General features: G+C 41.5%; 3 protein-coding genes and 2 pseudogenes across 11 annotated transcripts in view; 3 read left to right on the top strand and 2 right to left on the bottom strand.

Annotated features, from left to right (window-relative positions):
- LOC113656616 overlaps positions 1–20,649 on the top strand; it is a 355,645-nt pseudogene that overhangs the window by 207,001 nt on the left and 127,995 nt on the right.
- LOC113656619 (acetyl-CoA carboxylase 2) overlaps positions 1–20,649 on the top strand; it is a 332,529-nt gene that overhangs the window by 246,763 nt on the left and 65,117 nt on the right. The window lies entirely within an intron of this gene.
- LOC113638514 overlaps positions 1–20,649 on the bottom strand; it is an 81,201-nt pseudogene that overhangs the window by 46,410 nt on the left and 14,142 nt on the right.
- On the bottom strand, positions 9,085–11,163 carry LOC113647480. Of its 2 annotated transcripts, XM_027154211.2 has the most exons (6): positions 10,867–11,163; positions 10,169–10,507; positions 10,057–10,092; positions 9,814–9,927; positions 9,608–9,636; positions 9,085–9,457 (listed from the first exon to the last, which is right to left on the bottom strand). In XM_027154211.2, the coding sequence occupies exons 1-6, from the start codon at positions 10,931–10,933 to the stop codon at positions 9,341–9,343; spliced, it is 702 nt and encodes a 233-aa protein (XP_027010012.2). In that variant the 5' UTR covers positions 10,934–11,163; the 3' UTR covers positions 9,085–9,340. The 2 variants fall into 2 exon arrangements, with proteins under 2 accessions (XP_027010012.2, XP_047674549.1); XM_047818593.1 differs by lacking the exon at positions 10,867–11,163 and having other exon boundaries at positions 10,169–10,766.
- LOC125145504 (protein NYNRIN-like) overlaps positions 18,006–20,649 on the top strand; it is a 2,751-nt gene continuing 107 nt past the window's right edge. The window contains exons 1-3 of one of the 2 annotated variants that reach the window (XR_007143917.1): positions 18,006–19,037; positions 19,165–19,293; positions 19,421–20,649. The exon at positions 19,421–20,649 is cut by the window's right edge and continues 107 nt beyond it. Coding sequence is in view for 1 of the 2 variants with exons in the window: in XM_047818598.1 (XP_047674554.1) it covers positions 18,573–19,037; positions 19,165–19,242 (543 nt within the window). In the remaining variant the exon portion in view is untranslated. The other variant, XM_047818598.1, reaches the window with a different exon arrangement.

The following is a 20,649-nucleotide window of genomic DNA, read 5'->3' as shown; positions in this document are numbered from 1 at the left end:
AGGGGATTTCCCCTGGACAGTAAATCTGCCCCTCTGTTCAAGATCCCCGGAATGTAAGTCGCCCAGAGACAGAAGCCGTGTTTCGCTCCACACGATCAGTATCGTCGCCAACCGATGCAGTTGAAGGGAGCGTGTGCCCCCCTGACGGTTGATGTAAGCAACCACTGTAGTGTTGTCTGTTTTCACTAAAACATGCCGACTTCTGAGGAAACTCAGAAAATGCTTCAGTGCCAGCCACACCGGCAATAGCTCCAAATAGTTTATATGGTCGTGCATCAGCTGTAGTGGCCACACGCCGTTCACAGTTCTGCCCATTAGGGTTGCTCCCCAACCCTTTAAGGACACGTCCATTGTCATAGTTACTCTCGATGACACCGCCCCCAAGGGAATCCCCGATCTGAGCGTCACAGGGCCTTTCCAGTGTCTGAGCGCTTCGACGCACGCATGATTGACTCTCACCGGCCGGCTGAGATGCCGGCGAGAGCACAGACGCAAGTGCCCGATCCAGCGCTGAAAATCCCTCATTTTGAGAAGCCCCAAATGCACTACCGCGATCACCGAAGCCATAAGCCCCAGCATTCGTAAGCACAGCCTGTACGGGACCACTCGTTCCCTCTGAAAACGAGTGAGACATTGTGTGAAAGACGCTATTCTCTCTTCCGTCAATGTGACTTGATACGAAAGGGAGTCCAAGTTGAGCCCTAAATACTCCGTATGTTGAGAGGGCACCAGCCGGCTCTTTATCATGTTTATGCTGAAACCCAGGTCTCTGAGGTGATTCAGGACAATCTCTGCGTCTTTTATGGCTTGCTCCTCAACGTGAACAGGGCTGCCTCCCCACATTTGGTAAAAACCCTCGGAGCTAACGACAGCCCGAACGGTATAGTTTGAAATTCGTATGCTGTGCCCCGGTATGCAAACCTGAGGAATTTCCTGTGAGAGGGATAAATATCTATGTGGAAGTACGCGTCCGCCAGATCTATAGTCACAAACCAATCGCTTGGATGAATCGATCGACACAGCACCTTGTGTGTCAGCATTTTGAATGAATACTTTGTGAGGTGCTTGTTTAGATCCAAAATGGGATGGAGGGCTGTGCTCGCTTTCCCGTCAGCTGGAGCCCGCACGGCGCATGTGATGACGTCATCACTGTGCGACGATGGTGGGGCGGAAGTGTACGGGGGCCTTCTCTCTACCCGCATAGCCAGCTGGCGTGCATGCGTTGTTCATCCGTGGATTTTAGCAACAGTTTCACGGGGATACAGACTCCAATTTGCCATGAAACCGCCTCTTTTCAACGGGCTGATCATGTCGGTTGCCGAGGGAGAATCGGCTTGTGTGTTGACGGCCGAAATCGAAACCCTCCTGCTTGTCCTGCTGACATGATCAGCCCGTTGAAAAGAGGCGGTTTCATGGCAAATTGGAGTCTGTATCCCCGTGAAACTGTTGCTAAAATCCACGGATGAACAACGCATGCACGCCAGCTGGCTATGCGGGTAGAGAGAAGGCCCCCGTACACCATCGTCGCACAGTGATGACGTCATCACATGCGCCGTGCGGGCTCCAGCTGACGGGAAAGCGAGCACCGCCCCCAGCGGTGGGACTGGAGGAGCGCATTTCATGTCTTTGCATTTTCCAGGGTTTTTTAAACATATCGCCCTTGGCTGTTTGCCTGACTGCGATAGTGCAACATTTATTGTCATGTTTCTCGAACCCGGGGAGTATATCGCCCTCAGCTTGTGGCTTGGCTGCGATAATGCATGTTTTAATATCAATTCCCCTGTGTGTGTGAGTGCTTGGTGACACCGCACATGGCTCTGACCTCCCTCTCTCTTTGCTCAACTGGAGGAGAGCGAACATAATAAGCCCTTATCAAACTCAGAACAGAAGGGCTGAACTCCCGCCTTCTTCTTTTCGCCGGCGGAGAGAGAAGGACCGGGAAAAAACCTGTGCATCAGGTCACATGCTTTAACTTCCTTTCCTCTGGGTGGGGCGGACGGTTCCTAGCCGCCGCGGCCGCAAAAGGATGGTTTCCCCAAAGTCCGGAGCCATCCGGACGCGGTCGCTGACCGACCTGTCCGCTGTGAGCAGGTCTCACAACTCTCGCGGTCATTGGCCTCCCTCTCGATGCTGCGGCTGCTGCGAAGCCCTGCCGTGTCGGCTGAGAGGGTGGTCGCGCCGCCTGCTTGCGTGGCAAATTGAGGTGAAAAACCTCATCCTCCTGTTTTCTGAGGGTGCTGGTTTCTCTCATTTTCTCGAGAGCGGGCCCAAATAAGCCCTTAGTCGGGTCATAAGGGGCATCCATCACCTCCGCTTTCTGAGCGTCGCCCAGGCCTGACAGGTTTAACCACAGCGCTCTTTCACCTGACACGGTCAGGCCCATTACGTGGCCGCAGCCCTGAACCGCACCGCGTGAGGAGCGCAAAATCAGGTCGTTCACAACACAGATTTCGTCCCAGAGTCCAACTGCCGCCCCATCTCCTCCAAAATCTCCGCTTGATATGCAATATCATATTTATTTGATATGAAATAAAGTCACAGCATTCAGCGAACATACGGACTGCCCCGCATATTTGTACATCTTCTGAAAGGTCACGGCAGCGATTCGGATGGAGGTGATACGCCACCAAAGGCTCCACTGCTGGGGGTCCGGCCAACCCAAGCTCCTCCATCCCCTGAATCTCCAACATCGAGTGTCCCTTGGTGGGGAGCTTACTCTTAAAGGGGCTGTATAGTCTGTACACTCTGTATAGTACGTATAACTGACGAGGGCAAGCCAGCCGCATTCAGATTCCACCTCTCACGGGCCAAAAGTAGGGTTGTCACTCACAACAATCCCTCTACTGATGTCGCGTTCGGCGACGGAGTCCAATAACGGTCTATTAAACAGTTAAGCGAGATCAGCAAGTCGGGATGCCCTGAGAGAGCTTGCTGCAGTCTCCCACGGGAAGAAAGCGCGAATGACGTAGACAGGGGTCGACCTGGCTGATATAGGCAAGGCGGAGTCTGGTCGCAAGTCGACCTGTCTGTCAAAGACAGACGTGGTGTCATAAGAGCTTCCGTAGTTGGTCACGCCCAAAGCAATTCCCATAGTGAAACACCGAGCAAGTTAGAAAAAGAACCATTTCTATGGTGATCTGCAAATTCCAAGACTACTGAGGGTGGATAAGAGAGTCTTGTGGTTGACCATGGTCAAACACTGCTGAAAGTTGAGGAGGATGAGGACAGATGACAGCTTGGCTGATCTAGCAGCATGTAGTTTCTCCAAAAGAGCTGTCTCTGTCAAATGTGCTGCTTTAAAGCCAGATTGGTTGGGATCTTGGTGGTTGTTCTGAGAGAGATAGACAGACAATTGATTATAGTCAATGCGTTCACAAATTTTTAAAAGAAAAACGTGATACCGGCCTGTAGTTACTGATGTCTCATGGATCCAGAGCACAATTCTTCAGGCTGGGAATAACCCTTTCTCACTTGAAGGTAGTTGGTACATGACCAAATGTTAGGGATCCATTGATGATCATAGTGTTGAAGGGCTGAAGGTCTTTCGAGATAGTCTGGAGCATAATGGAAGGGACTAGATCCAATGGGCAGGTGGTAGGATTGCAAGACTGGATGAGTTCTAGAATCTCTTCTGCTGCTATGGTTGAGAAATGCAACAACGAAGAAGTAGGGAAATCCTGACTGTGAATGAAGGTCCTGGAGATTTTCTCAATCTTCTTGTGGTAAAAAAAAACGTCTTTGAAAAAAAAAAAGAAAGTCTTCTGTAGTCAGGGAGGATGAACAGGTGGAGCCAGGGGAGCCAGGAGCCAGGGGGGGAGTATAGAATATAAGAGCTTATGGGGTCTTGTGCTTTTCCTTGTAGAAGAAAAAGTCAGAAGTCTTGGCAGAAGTCACGTCTGAAGAGAACTTGGCCAGGCGTGTACAGAAAAATTCAAGATCTGCATAAATATTGTGTTTTCTTCCATTTTCTCTCAGATCATAGCTCTCATCAATTGTTGCACAATGCATATAAATGCCAAGGAGCAGAACAAGAAGTATTCTTGGGTTTAGTGGACAGAGGACAGAGCAAGTCCCTGGTTGAGGAAAGAGAAGAGAGGAAAGTGTCTGTGGCTGAGAGGAAAGGGGGGAGGGGGTATTCAAGGGAGGGAAGAAGATTGTGTGGGGAGGAGTAAGTGAGGCGGGAAGAAGTTTGAAGCTTGATACGGCTGTCAGAGGGGTGCTGTAGGAAGGGAAAGCACTGAGCAGTGTGTCCGTTTCATCCAGGAGGTAGACAAAAATGATGACAAGGCAGAAATGGCATGAAATTCAAGAGGAGATGGTTAAATGAGACGAGAGGAGAGGTGTGAAACTCAAAATCCTTGATAACAGTAGACCTGCCTGTTTCTCGTGGTGAGTGAGAGAAAACACAGGCAATGTTTTTTCATTGGTTTCTAGCTCTACGCAGTCAGTGCCACTGAAAAGAGCTTGTACAAGAAAATGCTAAAGCATAGCAGCTTTTAGTTTTATGTGCTCTACACCAGGGGTGGCCAACCAATGGCTCCCGAGCCGCATGTGGCTCTTTGCCCGGTTTCATTCTCTTACGTTCATTCCGAAGTTTGTATTTGTGTCTTTTTAATATGCACGTTCACTTCGCTTGAGTTCAATACGGTATTTTAGTCAAACGTGCATGTGAGTGGGATGAAAATACCTCAAAGTTTCCCAGACGGAGCAAGATCATTTGAGTAAACAATTTGGGTCAAGTTTGCTCTCAAAATGTTCAAGTGTGCCCATGTGTATAATGTGGCTCTTTGCAGTAACAGTAAAAAATGTGGCTCTTGGTCTCTGACTGGTTGGCCACTCCTGCTCTACACTAATCCTGAAATAGTATAGAATGACTGATTCAAGGCTAGAAACAAGGTACGGAGGCTGTACAGTGTTGTAAATATAAATATATTTTTTATCAATAGAAGAGTATGCTACAGTATTATAGATCAAAGTATGTATAAGAGCATATAATCAAAGTATAATAAAATAATAGAACTCTAATTAAACAATAATAAATATTTCAACATATTTAAGGTGTTTGAAACAAAAACAAACACGTATGAAAATGTCTTGTTCCTTTTGTTCTTTGCCACTTTCTGAATAAATTACATATTTTCCATGTAAAATAATCACTCACTCTCACTCGCTTTCTACCGCTTATCCGAACATCTTGGGTCACGGGGAGCCTGTGCCTACAGTATCTCAGGCGTCATTGGGCATCGAGGCAGGCTACACCCTGGACGGAGTGCCAACCCATCGCAGGGCGCACACACACACACTCTCATTCAGTCATGCAATCACACACTACGGAAAACTCCAGAGATGCCAATCAACCTACCATGCATGTCTTTGGACCAGGGGAGGAAACCGGAATACCCGGAGGAAATCCCCGAGGCACGGGGAGAACATGCAAACTCCACACACACAAGGCGGAGGTGGGAATCGAACCTCGACTCTGGAGCTGTGAGGTGAACATGCTAACCACTAAGCCACCGTGCCCCTCGTAAAATAATCATGAAATCAAATTAATTAAATAATGTTATTGTCTTTTAAGGTTTCTTACTGGAAGCTTTTAAAACACTGGTGGTCAAAAGCATGAAATGCAACTAATAATGTACTGCATCATACATATTACTTCTGCAGTAAGGTAAACTAATAAAATGTTAATTCCTGTAATTTATTAAATTAATGCAAATAATAACACTTAATTACACAATAATAATAATAATTATTATTATTATTATTATTATTATTATTATTATTATTATTATTATTATTATTATTATTATTATTATTATTCAATATTAATAATTCACCTTTAAATACAACAGTATTAAAAAGGGGAGCTGCTATTAGCTCAGGAGTTCATGTGCACGCTCCATTCAAATTAAAATTCTCATTCTAAGCATTTATAGATATAGTGTGTGTGTGTGTGTGTGTGTGTGTGTGTGTGTGTGTGTGTGTGTGTGTGTGTGTGTGTGTGTGTGTGTGTGTGTGTTTGTGTGTGTGTGTGTGTGTGTGTGTGTGTGTGTGTGTGTGTGTGTGTGTGTGTGTGTGTGTGTGTGTGCAAAGAGTCACAAATAGACTTAAACAAATGTACTAATCCACTATGGACTCCATTTCCCCAATATATTATATATTATTATATAAATTCAAGTCAATCACACTTCTGTGAAATCAAACTACCCTCTTAGGAAGCAACATTGATTGACAATCAATTTCACATGCTGTTATGGAAATGGAATAGACAACAGGTGGAAATTATAGGCAATTAGCAAGACACCCCCAATAAAGGAGTGGTTCTGCAGGTGGTGACCACTTCTCAGTTCCTATGCTTTCCTATGCTGGCTGAAGTTTTGGCCACTTTTGAATTCTGGCAGTGCTTTCACTCTAGTGGTAGCATGAGACGGAGTCTACAACCCACACAAGTGGCTCAGGTAGTGCAGCTCATCCAGGATGGCACATAAATGCGAGCTGTGGCAAGAAGGTTTGCTGCCAGACCCCTGCAAAATTACCTCCAGCAGGCCACAAGTATGCATGTGTCTGCATCAATGCCGATTCGAGCATTTGGAGTGTATCGGGTATCAGTAGTACGTAACCGATCCAAATCCGATACCCGTGATCATGGGCTTCGGAACCATTATATGTGGGTGGGACAGGACCCAAACCCCTTTTTAAGACCAATAATATTCCATTCTGCTTGAGGAATGCCCTAATAAATTAAACCCCATTCCACGTTTTAGCTACAGCATAATCCATGGGCATTGGAACCATTACATGTGGGTGGGGCAGGCCCCACCCACTTTTTATTTACTTCAAATTGTTGTGTGACAGACAGACAGACAGGTCAAGAGATGCACTGGCAGCACTGCACAGTTAATTTAGCTAGTCAGATAGAGACTAGAGACAGAATCACATCAACTTAACTTTACTGATATTTGCTCTTGCTGCCATCAAACTTGAAGAGAACACGAGTTTACCTGATTGCTGTTCTTGCATTTCACTCTCATTTTGTTTCTTTTTTCTCTTTTCATGGGCAGATGGATAGCTCCGCTTCATATGGTCATCTACACAGTAAACATTAACACAGGCTGTAAAATGAGGCAGGGGGAGGCGGGGCCTTGTGTAATTTGCGGGGCCCTACATAACTTGCATAGTGAGCGTATACAGCTGATTGGCTCTGCATGAGGGTGGTATGAGGGCCGACGTCCACAGGTGGTAAGCAACCGGTTTGGCAGTGGGTCAGTAATGGTGTGGGGTGGCATTTCTTTGGAAGGCCGCACAGCTCCCCATGTGCTCGCCAAAGGTAGCCTGACTGCCATTAGGTACCAAGATGAGATCCTCAGACCCCTTGTGAGACCATATGACTAATTCAATACAATGCTAGACCTCATGTGGCTGGAGTGTGGAGCTGGCTTCCTGCAAGACGAAGACATTGATGCTATGGACTGGCCCGCCTGTTCCCCAGACCTGAATCCAATTGAGCACATCTGGGACATCATGTCTCGCTCCATCCACCAAAATTACATTGCACCACAGACTGTCCAGGAGTTGGCGGATGCTTTAGTCCAGGTCTGGGAGGAGATCCCTCAGGAGACCATCTGCCACCTCATCAGGAGCATGCCCAGGTGTTGTAGGGAGGTCCTACCGGCACGTGGAGGCCACACTCACTACTGAGCCTCTTTTTGACTTGTTTTAATGACATTACATCAAAGTTGGATCAGCATGTAGTGCATTTTTCCACTTCAATTTTGAGTGTGACTCCAAATCCAGACCTCTATGGGTTAATAAATTTGATTTTCATTGATATTTTTTGTGTGATTTTGTTGTCAGCACATTCAACTATGTAAAGAACAAAGTATTTAATAAGACTATTTCATTCATTCAGCTCTAGGATGTGTTGCTTAAGTGTTTCCTTTATTTTTCTGAGCAGTGTATATATGTATATATATATATATATATATATATATATATATATATATATATATATATATATATATACATATATACATATATTATATTAGTATATATTATTATATGATCAGTCACATATACACAGTCAATGGAATTGTATATTGCACAATTAGCAGAGTCATTTCTGAACATTTGAGGACTTTAAGGGACACCTAACTCAGGCTAATTCATATTATATTACATGCAAGAATGAACAGGATGAATACTTATAATAAACAATAACTGATAAATGACTAATAAACAATAACTGACCAAACTATATTTAAGTAATAAATATGAAGTCCAACAACAGTCTGTAGTTCTGTAGTGTTACTGTGTACCCTGGGGTGTGTGGGGTAAGTGGTTTGATTTTCTGCATGGGTCAGAGGGCAGCTGCAGTGATGTTTTTTCTACTTTGCAGGGCCTAGTATTCAGCAGCAGTGGAGCTATAATACAAGACCGTGATGCAGCTAGTTAGAATGCTTTCCACCGCTGAGCTGTTGCAGCAGAGCTGCTGTTTTCTGTTGGCTCAGCTCATCTTTTGAAGGAAGTGGAGGTGTTGATGGGCCTTTTTGTTAATGTGTGACATGATCAATCAGGTGAGATTGTCAGCTATCTTCATAACAAGCTGCTCACATTTTCCACAATGAACCCCTGAGTGCAGCATGAACTTTGCTCCCCGTCCTGAAGTCTAAATTCTAGCGATTTTTCTTTATATATTGAACATTTCTAACAATAAATACAAATAACTTAGATGGACAGATTAGACAATGTTTATATAAAATAGGGCTAATAGAAACTATTTAAGTATGCACTTCTATGTTACTGGGTGCCAGCTGCAGTGACAGTAGCCAGTTGAGACTTTTTCACGTTTCTGTTTAAAAGCTAATGTAGTTTACATTTACACTATTGAACAGTAGTGTAATGCAGACTGGATATCTATTATTTTTTTCCTAATTCAGCTAAAATTATAAGAAAGGTTACTTTAACATATAATATCAAATTATTTTTTACATTTTTAATATCAAAATGTTTTTTCATCTTTATGCAAAATTAATGCAAAATTCTTTATCATAAAATCAAAAATGTTTCTTTTTGAAGGTAAATATTTTATTACATTGAATACCAATTTGATAGACAGTAACACAGCTCAGAATAAATGAGATGTACATAATATTGAAAAATACAAAGATACCATAGATCTACATAGTTACCATATTATAGTTATGATTAAATGCAATGTATTTTCTGTCATTATAATATGCAGGAAACTATGACCACCTCCTCTATCACCTCAACATTGTTTACCATTAGTAGCAGTACATTATACATTATGTCAACTCGTATGCACATCTTTTCTAAATTATTGTCTGATAGCAGAATATACAACATGTGTATATATTATTTCATTACTTCTTCCTGTCTTCTTTGTTTTCTTCTTAGAGAACTGCAGAGCAGCGTAGTTCACTGAATCACGCTCCTGCAGTAACACAGAAAACATGTCAGAGCAGCGGGAAGGGTTTATTTTTGCTCCATAGAAGATATGCCTTCATAAGCTACAATGAATATTCATAGTATTCTCCTGTACATGCTATGCCAATATATTTTTAAATATGTATTTCAAATTTACCTCATCATCATGTCTGTCAGTTATATCACCTGAGTAAAGCAGAAAAAATCGTTTTAAATTTTTTTCCATAAATTATTTATTTATTTATTTATTTATTTATTTATTTATTTATTTATTTGTTTGTTTGTTTTCATATAATGATGCACAATATAATATAACATTGTATTCTTTAGATTTTTGTTACATTGAGAAATGTAAAAATATACCAGTCTGTGTTTTTCTGTGCTTCACTATGATGAAGATCAGGACACCAAGAAGAAACACAGTCACTGAACCAAACACCACAGTCATTATGAAGAACACAGCAGGAGACACTGAACCTTAAAAAAAGGGAAAAAATGCTTTTGCAACTAAATCATATTTAGAATTGTTAAACATTGACAGATATATGAATATGATTTTATAGAGAGGCTGTACATGTCTTTTAGTAGAACAGAAAATTTACAAACCTTCTGCTTTGTCTGAGATAGACAATGTTTTATTACCTGATGAAAAAAGGAAACATCAGTCATCTCAAGCTAATACTAACTTAAAGAAACTCTTCATTTAATATAAATTGACCTTTCACTTGTAAATATGTGGAGTTACTGAAGATCATTTTCTCAGTGAAGCTGCAGTAATAAAGTCCTGTATCAGAGACGTTTACTGCAGTGATTGTGAGAGACGTTTTACTGCCATGAACAGACATCACTATTCTCTCACTCTCACTAAAGAAGTAACACGATTTTGATGGAGCTGATGTCAAAAACCTTTTACACCCAAGAAGAAGTGGAACTGAATCACACAACTGTTTAAACCAGAAGATCATAGCTGGATTTTTCAGATCATGTTGGCACCAAACAGTGACATTATCTCCAGCTTCTGCCTCCAAAATTTGAGCTTCTGCCTCTAAGAGCAAACCTGTAACCCAGAAAACAGACTCCTGGTGTATAACGTAAATTATTTTCTTAGCAAATATTCCAGAAAATATTACATTCATGATTAATTTTTGCTGATCCATATGTTTCTAAATAAACTGCCTTTATCTCTTACACATGAATCTCTGAATATAATAACATTTATACACTGAGAAATTGGAATGTGAAATAGTATTACAAAATTTTAATGTTTGGTTTTACCTTGAAGTTGACATCAACAGACAGCTAATGAAGTGATTATTTTAATTTGTGCTATGACATTTTATTGTGCATGTATCACTGTGCTGACAATAATATGTTTGTAAGTTAATTTAATTAATTAATAAGGGTATTATCACTTACCAGTGATGCAGAGGAACAAAGGCAGAGTCATAAACTTTACCATTGTTGTTGCTGAGCCACATGCCATTGTGTATGAGGTGAGGCAGACAGAGGAAACTGTGTGTTGAGTGAACCAAATGATGTTTTATCTGTGTGTAGAGGGTGTGGTGAGTATATCAACAGCATGTAACACTTATTTGATTTACAATTGTTTTAAGACGGATGCAGACTTTCATTTTCAATAAGACCAGTACATTTTCCAGTAATGTTTTGTGTTCAGCTGAATTGAAATAAAAAGTTAACAAAGTTGATGAACAAGTGGATATTCAGAACACTCAGATCCTGTTGAGTGTTCTGAATATCCACTTGTACATTGGTTATGAAGGAGACTATAAAGTGAACAGTGTAACATCCCACTGTTCACAGCTGAAAACATGCTGGCAAATGAATCTGATTCCTATATTGTATATTGTTCTTAAATATTTGTAAAAAAACATAATTGTATAGATTATGTCATAGCACATTCTCACATAGTAAAATATGTAAAGTAAATTTTTCTAAAATATTTGTATCCTGACTTTTGTCTTTCTCCTGTTATAGTACTGGCCAATAGACCTTCTTAAAATATAAATGTAAATAGCGCATGTTTAAGAGAACTAATGAGTTTCTGATATTTATTAGCTGAAAAGGCAGGTACTGAAAAGTCTTGTAGCACTTAAATATACAGTATATTTGTGTTAAAGCAGATACTCACATAATCTCTGCTTACATACATTTGGAAAATAGACTAATAATTAAATATTAAAATTGTATTGCATTTTAGTATATTAAAACATTATGAAAAACTCATATTCAAACATTTTTGAAACCTAATGATTTATGCCTAATAAATCTAATACTGCTGATCACATAACAAAATAAGTACTGTAGCCGACAGATGAGCAGATTTGTATTTAGTTTTACTGTTTTAAATTTTTTTTTAGTATAAAAAATTAGGTTAAAGAATGAAAATGAATTCCTCCCCATGCTGAGTTTCATTTGTTATGTAGGCTATGTGTAAAATGAATGCACTTCATGGTGATGTGATGCATCTCAACACTCTTCCGGTATTCTCGAGGTGACATTTTTTAATGATAGAACCAAGCAAAACCATGTACAATAAAATAGCAAGACATAAAAATCCTCCACTAGCACAAAATAAAGTCACTTTGCAATGAGAGATCACTACATCCCACTTGCTTAAATGCCAGCTTTGTTGATATTTTGTCACAGATGTGTTATTTGATCATATGGATTTATTTGTGTGCTGTTGTCTGTATTAATGCACTTAACTAGGTAACTAGCTTATAATGGTTTGGGCTTCTGAGAAAAAGCTTCTGAGCAGCAGGTGATTTTTGAAGAATTTTTGTTTTGTCAACCTCAGAGGTTCAGAATTTGCACTATAGTAATGTATGCTTATTTAGAATTAAGTGTTTTGATTTCAAACGTTTTGGTATCAAAGTGCAAATTTGGTATCAATTGATTTTGGTATCAAATTGCAAATTAATGTGCTGTGATTTTATTGTTAATAGTATTGTAACTTTCCAGAAGATTATTTTATGCATGAATGGCATCTTATTTATCTAATAAGTGATGTACATGGCAACATTTCATGCTACAACATGTTTAATTTAGCGAAGGGTTGAGAAAAATGCAAGTGTAGAGTATTAGAATACAGAGGTTCATAGCCTTTTTATACTAATGATATGAAAGGTGTCCATTTAATTGTTTAAAAAAATGTTTTGGCTCTCAGTAAACCACTGTGTGATCTAACCCTAGCTATGGAAAATAAGAAATGTTTATTGTGGTTTTGATGCAGCAAGTAGGGGCAGGAGTTTGTTTTTGGTGGTGCAATGAAAAGAAACGAGCATCAGCTTTGTGGTTGGAATATTAAAACCACTGTGAATGTCTTTCTCTGAAATGGACAGATGCGTTTGTTTAAACAAAAGCTTGTGGTTGGTTGTGTAGCAGTCTGTGCATGTTAAGAGCTGTTTATAGTCCAGTATGTATTTTTGATCCTATATTATTGTTTATAAGTATCATTTTTTATGGATGAGGGAATCCTATTAGATCCTATAAAAGTATTATCAGTCGGTAAAAAAGTATGTACAGAAAAACACTGACCACATTTAAAGACTCTGTCCCTTCTAGCTATTCAATGTAGAAAATGTAGATCCTGAAATGTAGAAATGCATACTAGTAACTGTGATCTTAACTGTGATCTTAATTTAGGTATTCAAAGTCTAAGAATACTGAAGAGTATGATAAGGACAATGCTGGTTAAAAGGTCACATATAGCAGGGAAAATAGGGACACAGTCATTCATTCATTCATTTTCTACCGCTTTATCCGAACTACCTCGGGTCACGGGGAGCCTGTGCCTATCTCAGGCGTCATCGGGCATCAAGGCAGGATACACCCTGGACGGAGTGCCAACCCATCGCAGGGCACACACACTCTCATTCACTCACGCAATCACACACTACGGACAATTTTTCTAGAGATGCCAATCAACCTACCATGCATGTCTTTGGACCGGGGGAGGAAACCGGAGTACCCGGAGGAAACCCCCGAGGCACGGGGAGAACATGCAAACTCCGCACACACAAGGCGAAGGCGGGAATCGAACCCCGACCCTGGAGGTGTGAGGCGAACGTGCTACCCACTAAGCCACCGTGCCCCCCTGGGACACAGTCAGTAGAATAAAATTTATTTTATCAGAAATTATCTTTCTATTTTTTTTTCTATATTTCTATCTTGCTATCTAAATGAGTATCTAGCCCCACTGCCCTCAGGGCGCAGGTACAGGGCTCTGAGGTGCAGGAGTATGGAATAAAAACACTGTCAATAATAATCTTACGTAATTCAAAGCATTGTGTGTAAATTTTAATTTAGTTGTGCGTAATATAAAACTATTGTACGTAATTATGTTTTTTGTGGAGTTGGATCCCAAAATCTACGGCCACGACAGATACGAGATTTTGTGTGTTTGTTCAAATACAACTCCAAAATGTACGACTATGACAGTTTACAGACACAACGCTTATTTTCACAACACTATTAGTGATAACTAACCCGCCATCTTAACCCGCCATCACTTATTAGTGATAACTAACCCGCCATTTCGGCGCCAGTGGTTTCTATGAGTGGTTTAGAAGAGGGCGGGGCGCATGCACGCTTCGTGGAATCGATTCATCTTCCCTCGGATAGTAATGCCTGTGAACGTGATGACGTATTTTTGACAGTTGTTTCGCAGACCGTTTTCGTGTGTAAAAAAGAGGTGTTGTGAAAACAAGCGTTGTGTCTGTAAACTGTCATAGTCGTACATTTTGGAGTCGTGTTTGAACAAACACACAAAATCTCGTATCTGTAAACTGTCGTGGCCGTAGATTTTGGGATCCAACTTCACAAAAAACATAATTACGTACAATAGTTTTAAATTACGCACAACTAAATTAAAATTTACACACAATGCTTTGAATTACGTGCGATTATTATTGACAGTGTTTTTATTCCATACAGGAGGGCCCGCTTTGGAAGAAGCCTGATTCCCTCAGTCATTAAGTATCTTAACAATAGACATCGCCCCTTTTGGGGACAATAAAGTAAAGTATAAGTATAAGTTCTATTATATCCCCAAATTCTTTCTAGAAAAACTACCTCCAAATGAATTCTTGAGTTCTACAGTTTATATAAATATGGAATCACAAGAACATTTGCAGTTGAGATGTTTTGTTTTTTTCCTCCTACTTACTATCTGGATTGAAGCCCCCAGGTACTAACACTAAGAGTAAACCACAATGATTTATAGAAACTGAAAAAAGAATAACACAACTGTTAAGCCATCCTGATTACTAAACAGTTAACATTAACAAAAAGTTAATGTTAACATCAAACATCAAAAACCTCTAACATTTCAGTGACCTTAACCATGGCAGGTTGTTGTTGCCAGAGAGACTGGATTGTGTATTTCACTATCTTTTAATCTTCAGCACAGACCGACCAACCAAAAAAAACATCCAGTGAGAAGGAGTCCTTTGAGTTGAGGCACCTTGCTGTTGAGACGCCAGACCATGGTGAGTGAAAAGCATATTGTAGTGACCATTTGTCAAATCAAATGAAATAAAAAAAATAATGAAATTAAACTCCAAAATAATTCAACTAATCACCATGATACACCATGGGTTGTGGTTTACGCAGTTAAAGGATTAAATCCAGACCAGGTGATGTGTTTGGTGAGCTTTATTAAAGGATTTGCAGTCAAACAAACAATTTTGCATCTCCTGCTTCTTGTGCCCAACTGGCTTGACAAAACTGGTAAAAAACCATAGGCCCACCCAGTTGCATTCTGGGCTGCCACAACTGAACCCCCTTTATCCCCTAAGTGCACATGGCCTAACCCAATAGAAAAGAAGTACTATACAGTGTTAAACCAATCAACTTAGCAGATTACTAAGAAAAGTAAACATTTGAATTAACAAACAATTAACACAAAAGACCAGAAAATAAACTGCTTAACAAATAAACTAAATTTTAACATTACACAAACAAAAATAGACAAATAGCTGCTACACATATATCATACAGTGACATGACAGCAGAAACAGAATCTGCACTTGACTCATCTAAAGTATGTCCAGATGCAGCCATATTCCCTCAGACCTTCAAGAAATGCTGCTAGCTGATGTGCTCCAGAGCCGCCAGCCTCAACATGGTGTGAGTATTATAGCAATCAGATCAAGATGTGATCCTGAGTTCAGCTCAGGCCCCAATAAGAATATGTTATAAAAATATTTACAAACAGTTGTGTCAAAATAGAATATCTAAGTCTACTAAAGGCGTTAGAGCGTTTTCATATTTAGCTCCCAAACTTTGGAATAGTCTTTCTGATAGTGTTCAGGGATTGTTGAAATGAATTTTCTTTATGGTAATTCATTTTTGTGCTTATTTCATTTTCTTTCTACATTTCTCTTTCTCTGTCGAAAGGAATGTTCTCCACATTCATGCTGACATGTGATAAGTGTGTTCTTGTTTTCTTGTTTTTGTACCCTGTGTTTCTGCAAACATAAGCAGGATGGTAAGGCTTGCTGATCGTAACCTTAATCTTAAGGGAATAAGAAACGAGGAAACCTCTGTCATGTAAAAATGTATTTCTGTGTTATATGTTATATGTCATCTTCACCTCTTCTGATTTAATGTTCTTGATTTGAGTCTATCCTGTTCTTGAAGTGCTCTTGACAGGATGAAAAAGACAAGATAGGTTGACCTGCTTGTGAGATTACTCGCAGGACATTCAGTTTCTCTTTCTTCATGTACAGGCTTTCTGACCTTCAATGCTTGGATAAGAGTGGTGAGGAAGCAGCATTCTTGCATATCCCTATCTATGTTGAGAAAATTTAGCCCCCGCCTTATCTCATACACCATAGCTTACTGTATTTCATTGCGTATATATTCTGTTCTGTAGCTCAGTTCTTTGAGCAGCTGTTGGAATAAACCAGATTTGATTTCACTCGTGTGGTTTGTTCTCTCAGTGCTCCGGAGCGCTCCTATTGTTTTGCAGAGGTAAAGAGACGCGGACGAGTACGAGGAGGAATCTTTCTTACAGTTTGGTGACCCCGACATGATACTCTCGATCAGGTAAGACATGTCTGATTGACTACCTGGTCGGCAGTATTACTAGGAAGAAGTTATCCCATTTTGATGGGATATTTATCCTTGGTTTTGTTTGAGAAAGCCAAGAAGGTTATACCCCGACGTGATACTCTCGATCAGGTAAGACATGTCTGATTGACTACCTGGTCGGCAGTATTACTAGGAAGAAGTTATCCCATTTTGACGGGATATTTATCCTTGGCTTCGTTTGAGAAGGCCAAGAAGGTTATCCTTGGTTTCGTTTGAGAAAGCCAAGAAGGTTATCCTTAGTTTTGACAGGAAAAACTAAGAGGAGTGCACTAAATATATATTTCCTCTCTTGACTCCTCTGCGCATCTTTTCTTTGCCTGTTGTAATATTTTGTTTGTTCATAATGGGGAACTCGTATCCCAAGCCTATGCCTGGTGAAACACCGTATGATTGGATGATACGATATGGTTTAGGATATTATGCACAACCATTTGTTGAGAATTTGGCTGGCTGGACTGAGGCCGATCCTCAGATTCCACCATACCCACGTGATGGTACCTTTGATCCGGGTTATTTAGCCTCCGCATACCGCATGATTTTGAGGGTATAGGAGATCCACAGTGGGAGTGTTGAACCGCCACCTTACTCTAAAGAAATAGAAAAAAGGTCCCGTTGGCCTCTAATCGGCCTACCTCGCCAGATAACCATTACATTTCGTTGATATGCTAATTAAGAGTTCTCGTAACTGTCAGCTTACAGGAGCAGATTATCTATTTATTCTCCAGAATAAATTAGGCAATCAGTATGATGAAGAGAAATTGATCGAACAAGTTCCTGTGTTAAAACCTCAGAATGATGAAGTAGTAAATATAACAAAAAAGGAGGAAGAAAAGAACTCAAACTCAAGTTGTTTCCACGTATTTATGGAAGGATAATAAAGATGCTTCAGACCAATTGCGTCGGCAGCTCACTGAATATCTGCTTAATATTAAACATGCTAATCGTGATCTCTTTCAGGTTACTAACTGTAAGCAGGAAAAGGGAGAGTCCACCTCCGTGTTTTGGACTCGATTTAGCCAGGTGTGGCAACATTTAGCAAAAATGGAGCTCGACCTTTAACCTCCTTGGCCGTGATCTTCTGAGTCTCCTAGGACTCTCTATAGCTTTTAGAGGTTCCCACATGACTGTACAAACTCTCGATACCTCTGTTCTGGATATTCTCGCTCTCTCTGACTGTGTACTGCCACATAACGCTGCTGCAATTAACGCTGTCTGTTCTCTCCCTGCTCTCTCTTCCGCTCTAGAGTCTGTTCCTTCTTCTTTGTGGGCGGAACACAAGGATGACCTGGGTTTCGTTTCCTGTCCTCCATATGAGGCCAGGATTAAACATTTGACTCTTGTATTCATTAGACAATATCCTTTGTCACCTGAAAAAAACTGCTGGCATTGACTCTATTTTGAATTCTCTTTTGCATCAGGGCGTTGTCACTCCGTGCGTCAGCCCATACAATACTCCTGTCAATCCTGTTCCAAAACCAAATGGCTCTTGGAGATTCACCCAAGATCTGCATAAAATAAATGAACTGATTATTCCTGTTGCTCCAATTGTCCCTGATGTATCCTCAATTATAGCCTCTATTCCATGTACACATAGAGTCTTTTCTGTGATTGACCTTTGTTCTGCTTTCTTTAGTGTTCCTGTAGGGAAAGACACGCAGCCACTCTTTGCCTTCACACACAAAGGACAACAGTATACGTGAACCAGGTTGCCACAGGGTTACATCGATTCCCCCGCGGTCTTCGCGACCACGGTCAAGAACGCCCTGTCAAGCCTCTGCCTTCCCCCAGACTCAGTGGACTTACAATATGCAGATGACCTCCTGGTGGCTGCGGCCGATTATGACACCTGCAAATCAGCGACCCTGGCTCTACTCACACACCTGGCTGAGAAAGGTTTTAAGGTATCCAAGTCAAAACTCCAGTTCTGCCAGAACACTGTCCGCTACCTGGGCTATGAACTCTCTCAGGGCTCAAGGAAGTTAACTGCTGAACGAATACAAGTTATCATGGACACTCAGCGGCCTGCCACTAAACAGGCTTTACAGGCCTTCCTCGGCCTCATCAACTACTGCCGCCAGTGGATCCCTGACTGCTGTCTGTATGACAAATGTCTGCGTGCTGCGTTGAAGCATTCTGATCCTTCATCCGCACCTCTCTCATGGACTCCAGAAATGCAGGCTGCTTTTGAGGCCTTGAAACGGGCCCTGTGTACGGCTCCTCCTCTGGGACTCCCCAACTACAGCCTCCCTTTCCACCTGTATGTTGCGACTCAGCCAGGAACAGCCTCTGGGGTGCTGGCCCAGGAACATGGGGGAGGCATGCGACCTTGTGCGTTTCTTTCTAAATCCCTCGACTCTGTGGCTCAGGGTTTGCCTGCCTGTCTACGTGCTGTTGCCGCCTGTGCTCCGATGGTAACTGATGCTGAGAAGATCGTTTTATCTCATCCTTTGATCTTACACACCTCACATCAGGTAACGCAAATTTTACGCAATTTAAACACATAGCACATGTCATCCCAGCGACGTTCAGGATATGAGACCGTGTTATTGGCCACTGAGCATTTAACTGTATGTCCATCATCCTCTCTTGACACTGTAGCGCATGCCCTGCAGCGCCTTCTTAATGCACAGGATGATTGTATGGGTGACTCTGATCATGATTGCCTTACTGAAATAGTCAATGCCACTAGCATCCGCCCTGACCTCTCCTCCGTTCCCCTACAGACAGGTGATGTCCTCTTTGTAGATGGCTCTTGCTCCAAACCTAGTGATGGTGTTTATCTTTGTGGCTATGCTGTTTGTCGATTACCTAACATTGTCCTTGATCTTTTTCTCTCCCTTTCTCCTCTGCGCAGGCAGCTGAACTCTTCGCTCTCACTCGTGCCTGTGTTCTCGCTGAGGACGCTGATGTCACTATTTACACTGACTCTCGTTATGCCTTCGGAGTAGCTAATGATTTTGGCCACATCTGGCAATCTCGTGGCTACACTGCATCTCCCATGCCTCGTTAGTGCAGGATTTAATCACTGCCTGTCATCTGCCTCGTTCTGTGGCCATTGTTAAAACTAGGGTGCATTCCTCTGCTGACACTGATGAAGTGAGAGGGAATAGTTTCGCTGACCAAATGGCTAAACAGGCTGCAGCTTCACACCCACTTCCCCCAAACTTATCTCCAGCCATGGTCTCTGTTAACACCATGATCAGTGCTGTCCTACCTGACATGGATCTCGCTTCGGCTTCGCCTGCTGACCACGAATTTTGGACTAATCAGGGTGCGACTGATTCCTATGTTATTCTAGATAAAAAGGGCCGTGTCTGCCTACCATGACATTGTACTCTTTTTCTCGTCCGCGAGTTTCATGGCCCCACTCATCCCGGACGAAGAGGGTTGTTACAGGACTTATCTGAGGTTTTTTGTATTTTCCGCTTACACACAGACATGAATAGAATATTAGACGGATGTTTAATATGCTCACAGAACAACATTTCAAAATCAGGTGCCACACATCAACACCTTCCCACGCCTGACACTCCTTTTCAAGAATGGCAGATCGATTTCACATGCCTAGACAGGGTCCTTTCAGATACCTTTTGGTAATGGTTGATAAGTTCTCCAGATGGTTAGAAGCCTTCCCATGTAGTAAGGAAAATGCTAGAGTTGTGGTACAGAAGCTAACTACTGAAATAATTCCTAGATATGGCATCCCTGCAGGAATTGATTCTGACAAGGGAACTCCATTTAAATCTAAAGTCACTCAGCTTCTGTGTAAAGAGTTAAAGATCAATTGGCATTTCCACATTCCTTACCATCCACAGTCATCAGGTATGGTGGAGCGAGCCAATCTCACAATAAAAGACAAAATTCGTAAAGCAATGCACACGTCCGGTTCCAAAAATTGGGTTCATGCGTTACCCCTTGTGCTAGTAGATATGAGAATGACCGCACAAGTGGCTTTGGATCACCTGTCTCCCTATGAGCTCATGATGGGGAGATCATTTCCCCAACCGTGGTGAAGAGGCAAACAGGCATTGGGAACGGGGGACCTTGATGTACACCTCAGCGAGTACTCTGCAGGGTTAATTC

Source organism: Tachysurus fulvidraco, chromosome 9 (assembly GCF_022655615.1).
Source record: "Tachysurus fulvidraco isolate hzauxx_2018 chromosome 9, HZAU_PFXX_2.0, whole genome shotgun sequence".
NCBI classification, from domain to species: domain Eukaryota; kingdom Metazoa; phylum Chordata; class Actinopteri; order Siluriformes; family Bagridae; genus Tachysurus; species Tachysurus fulvidraco.
This window is presented reverse-complemented; position numbering and strand designations above follow the sequence as displayed.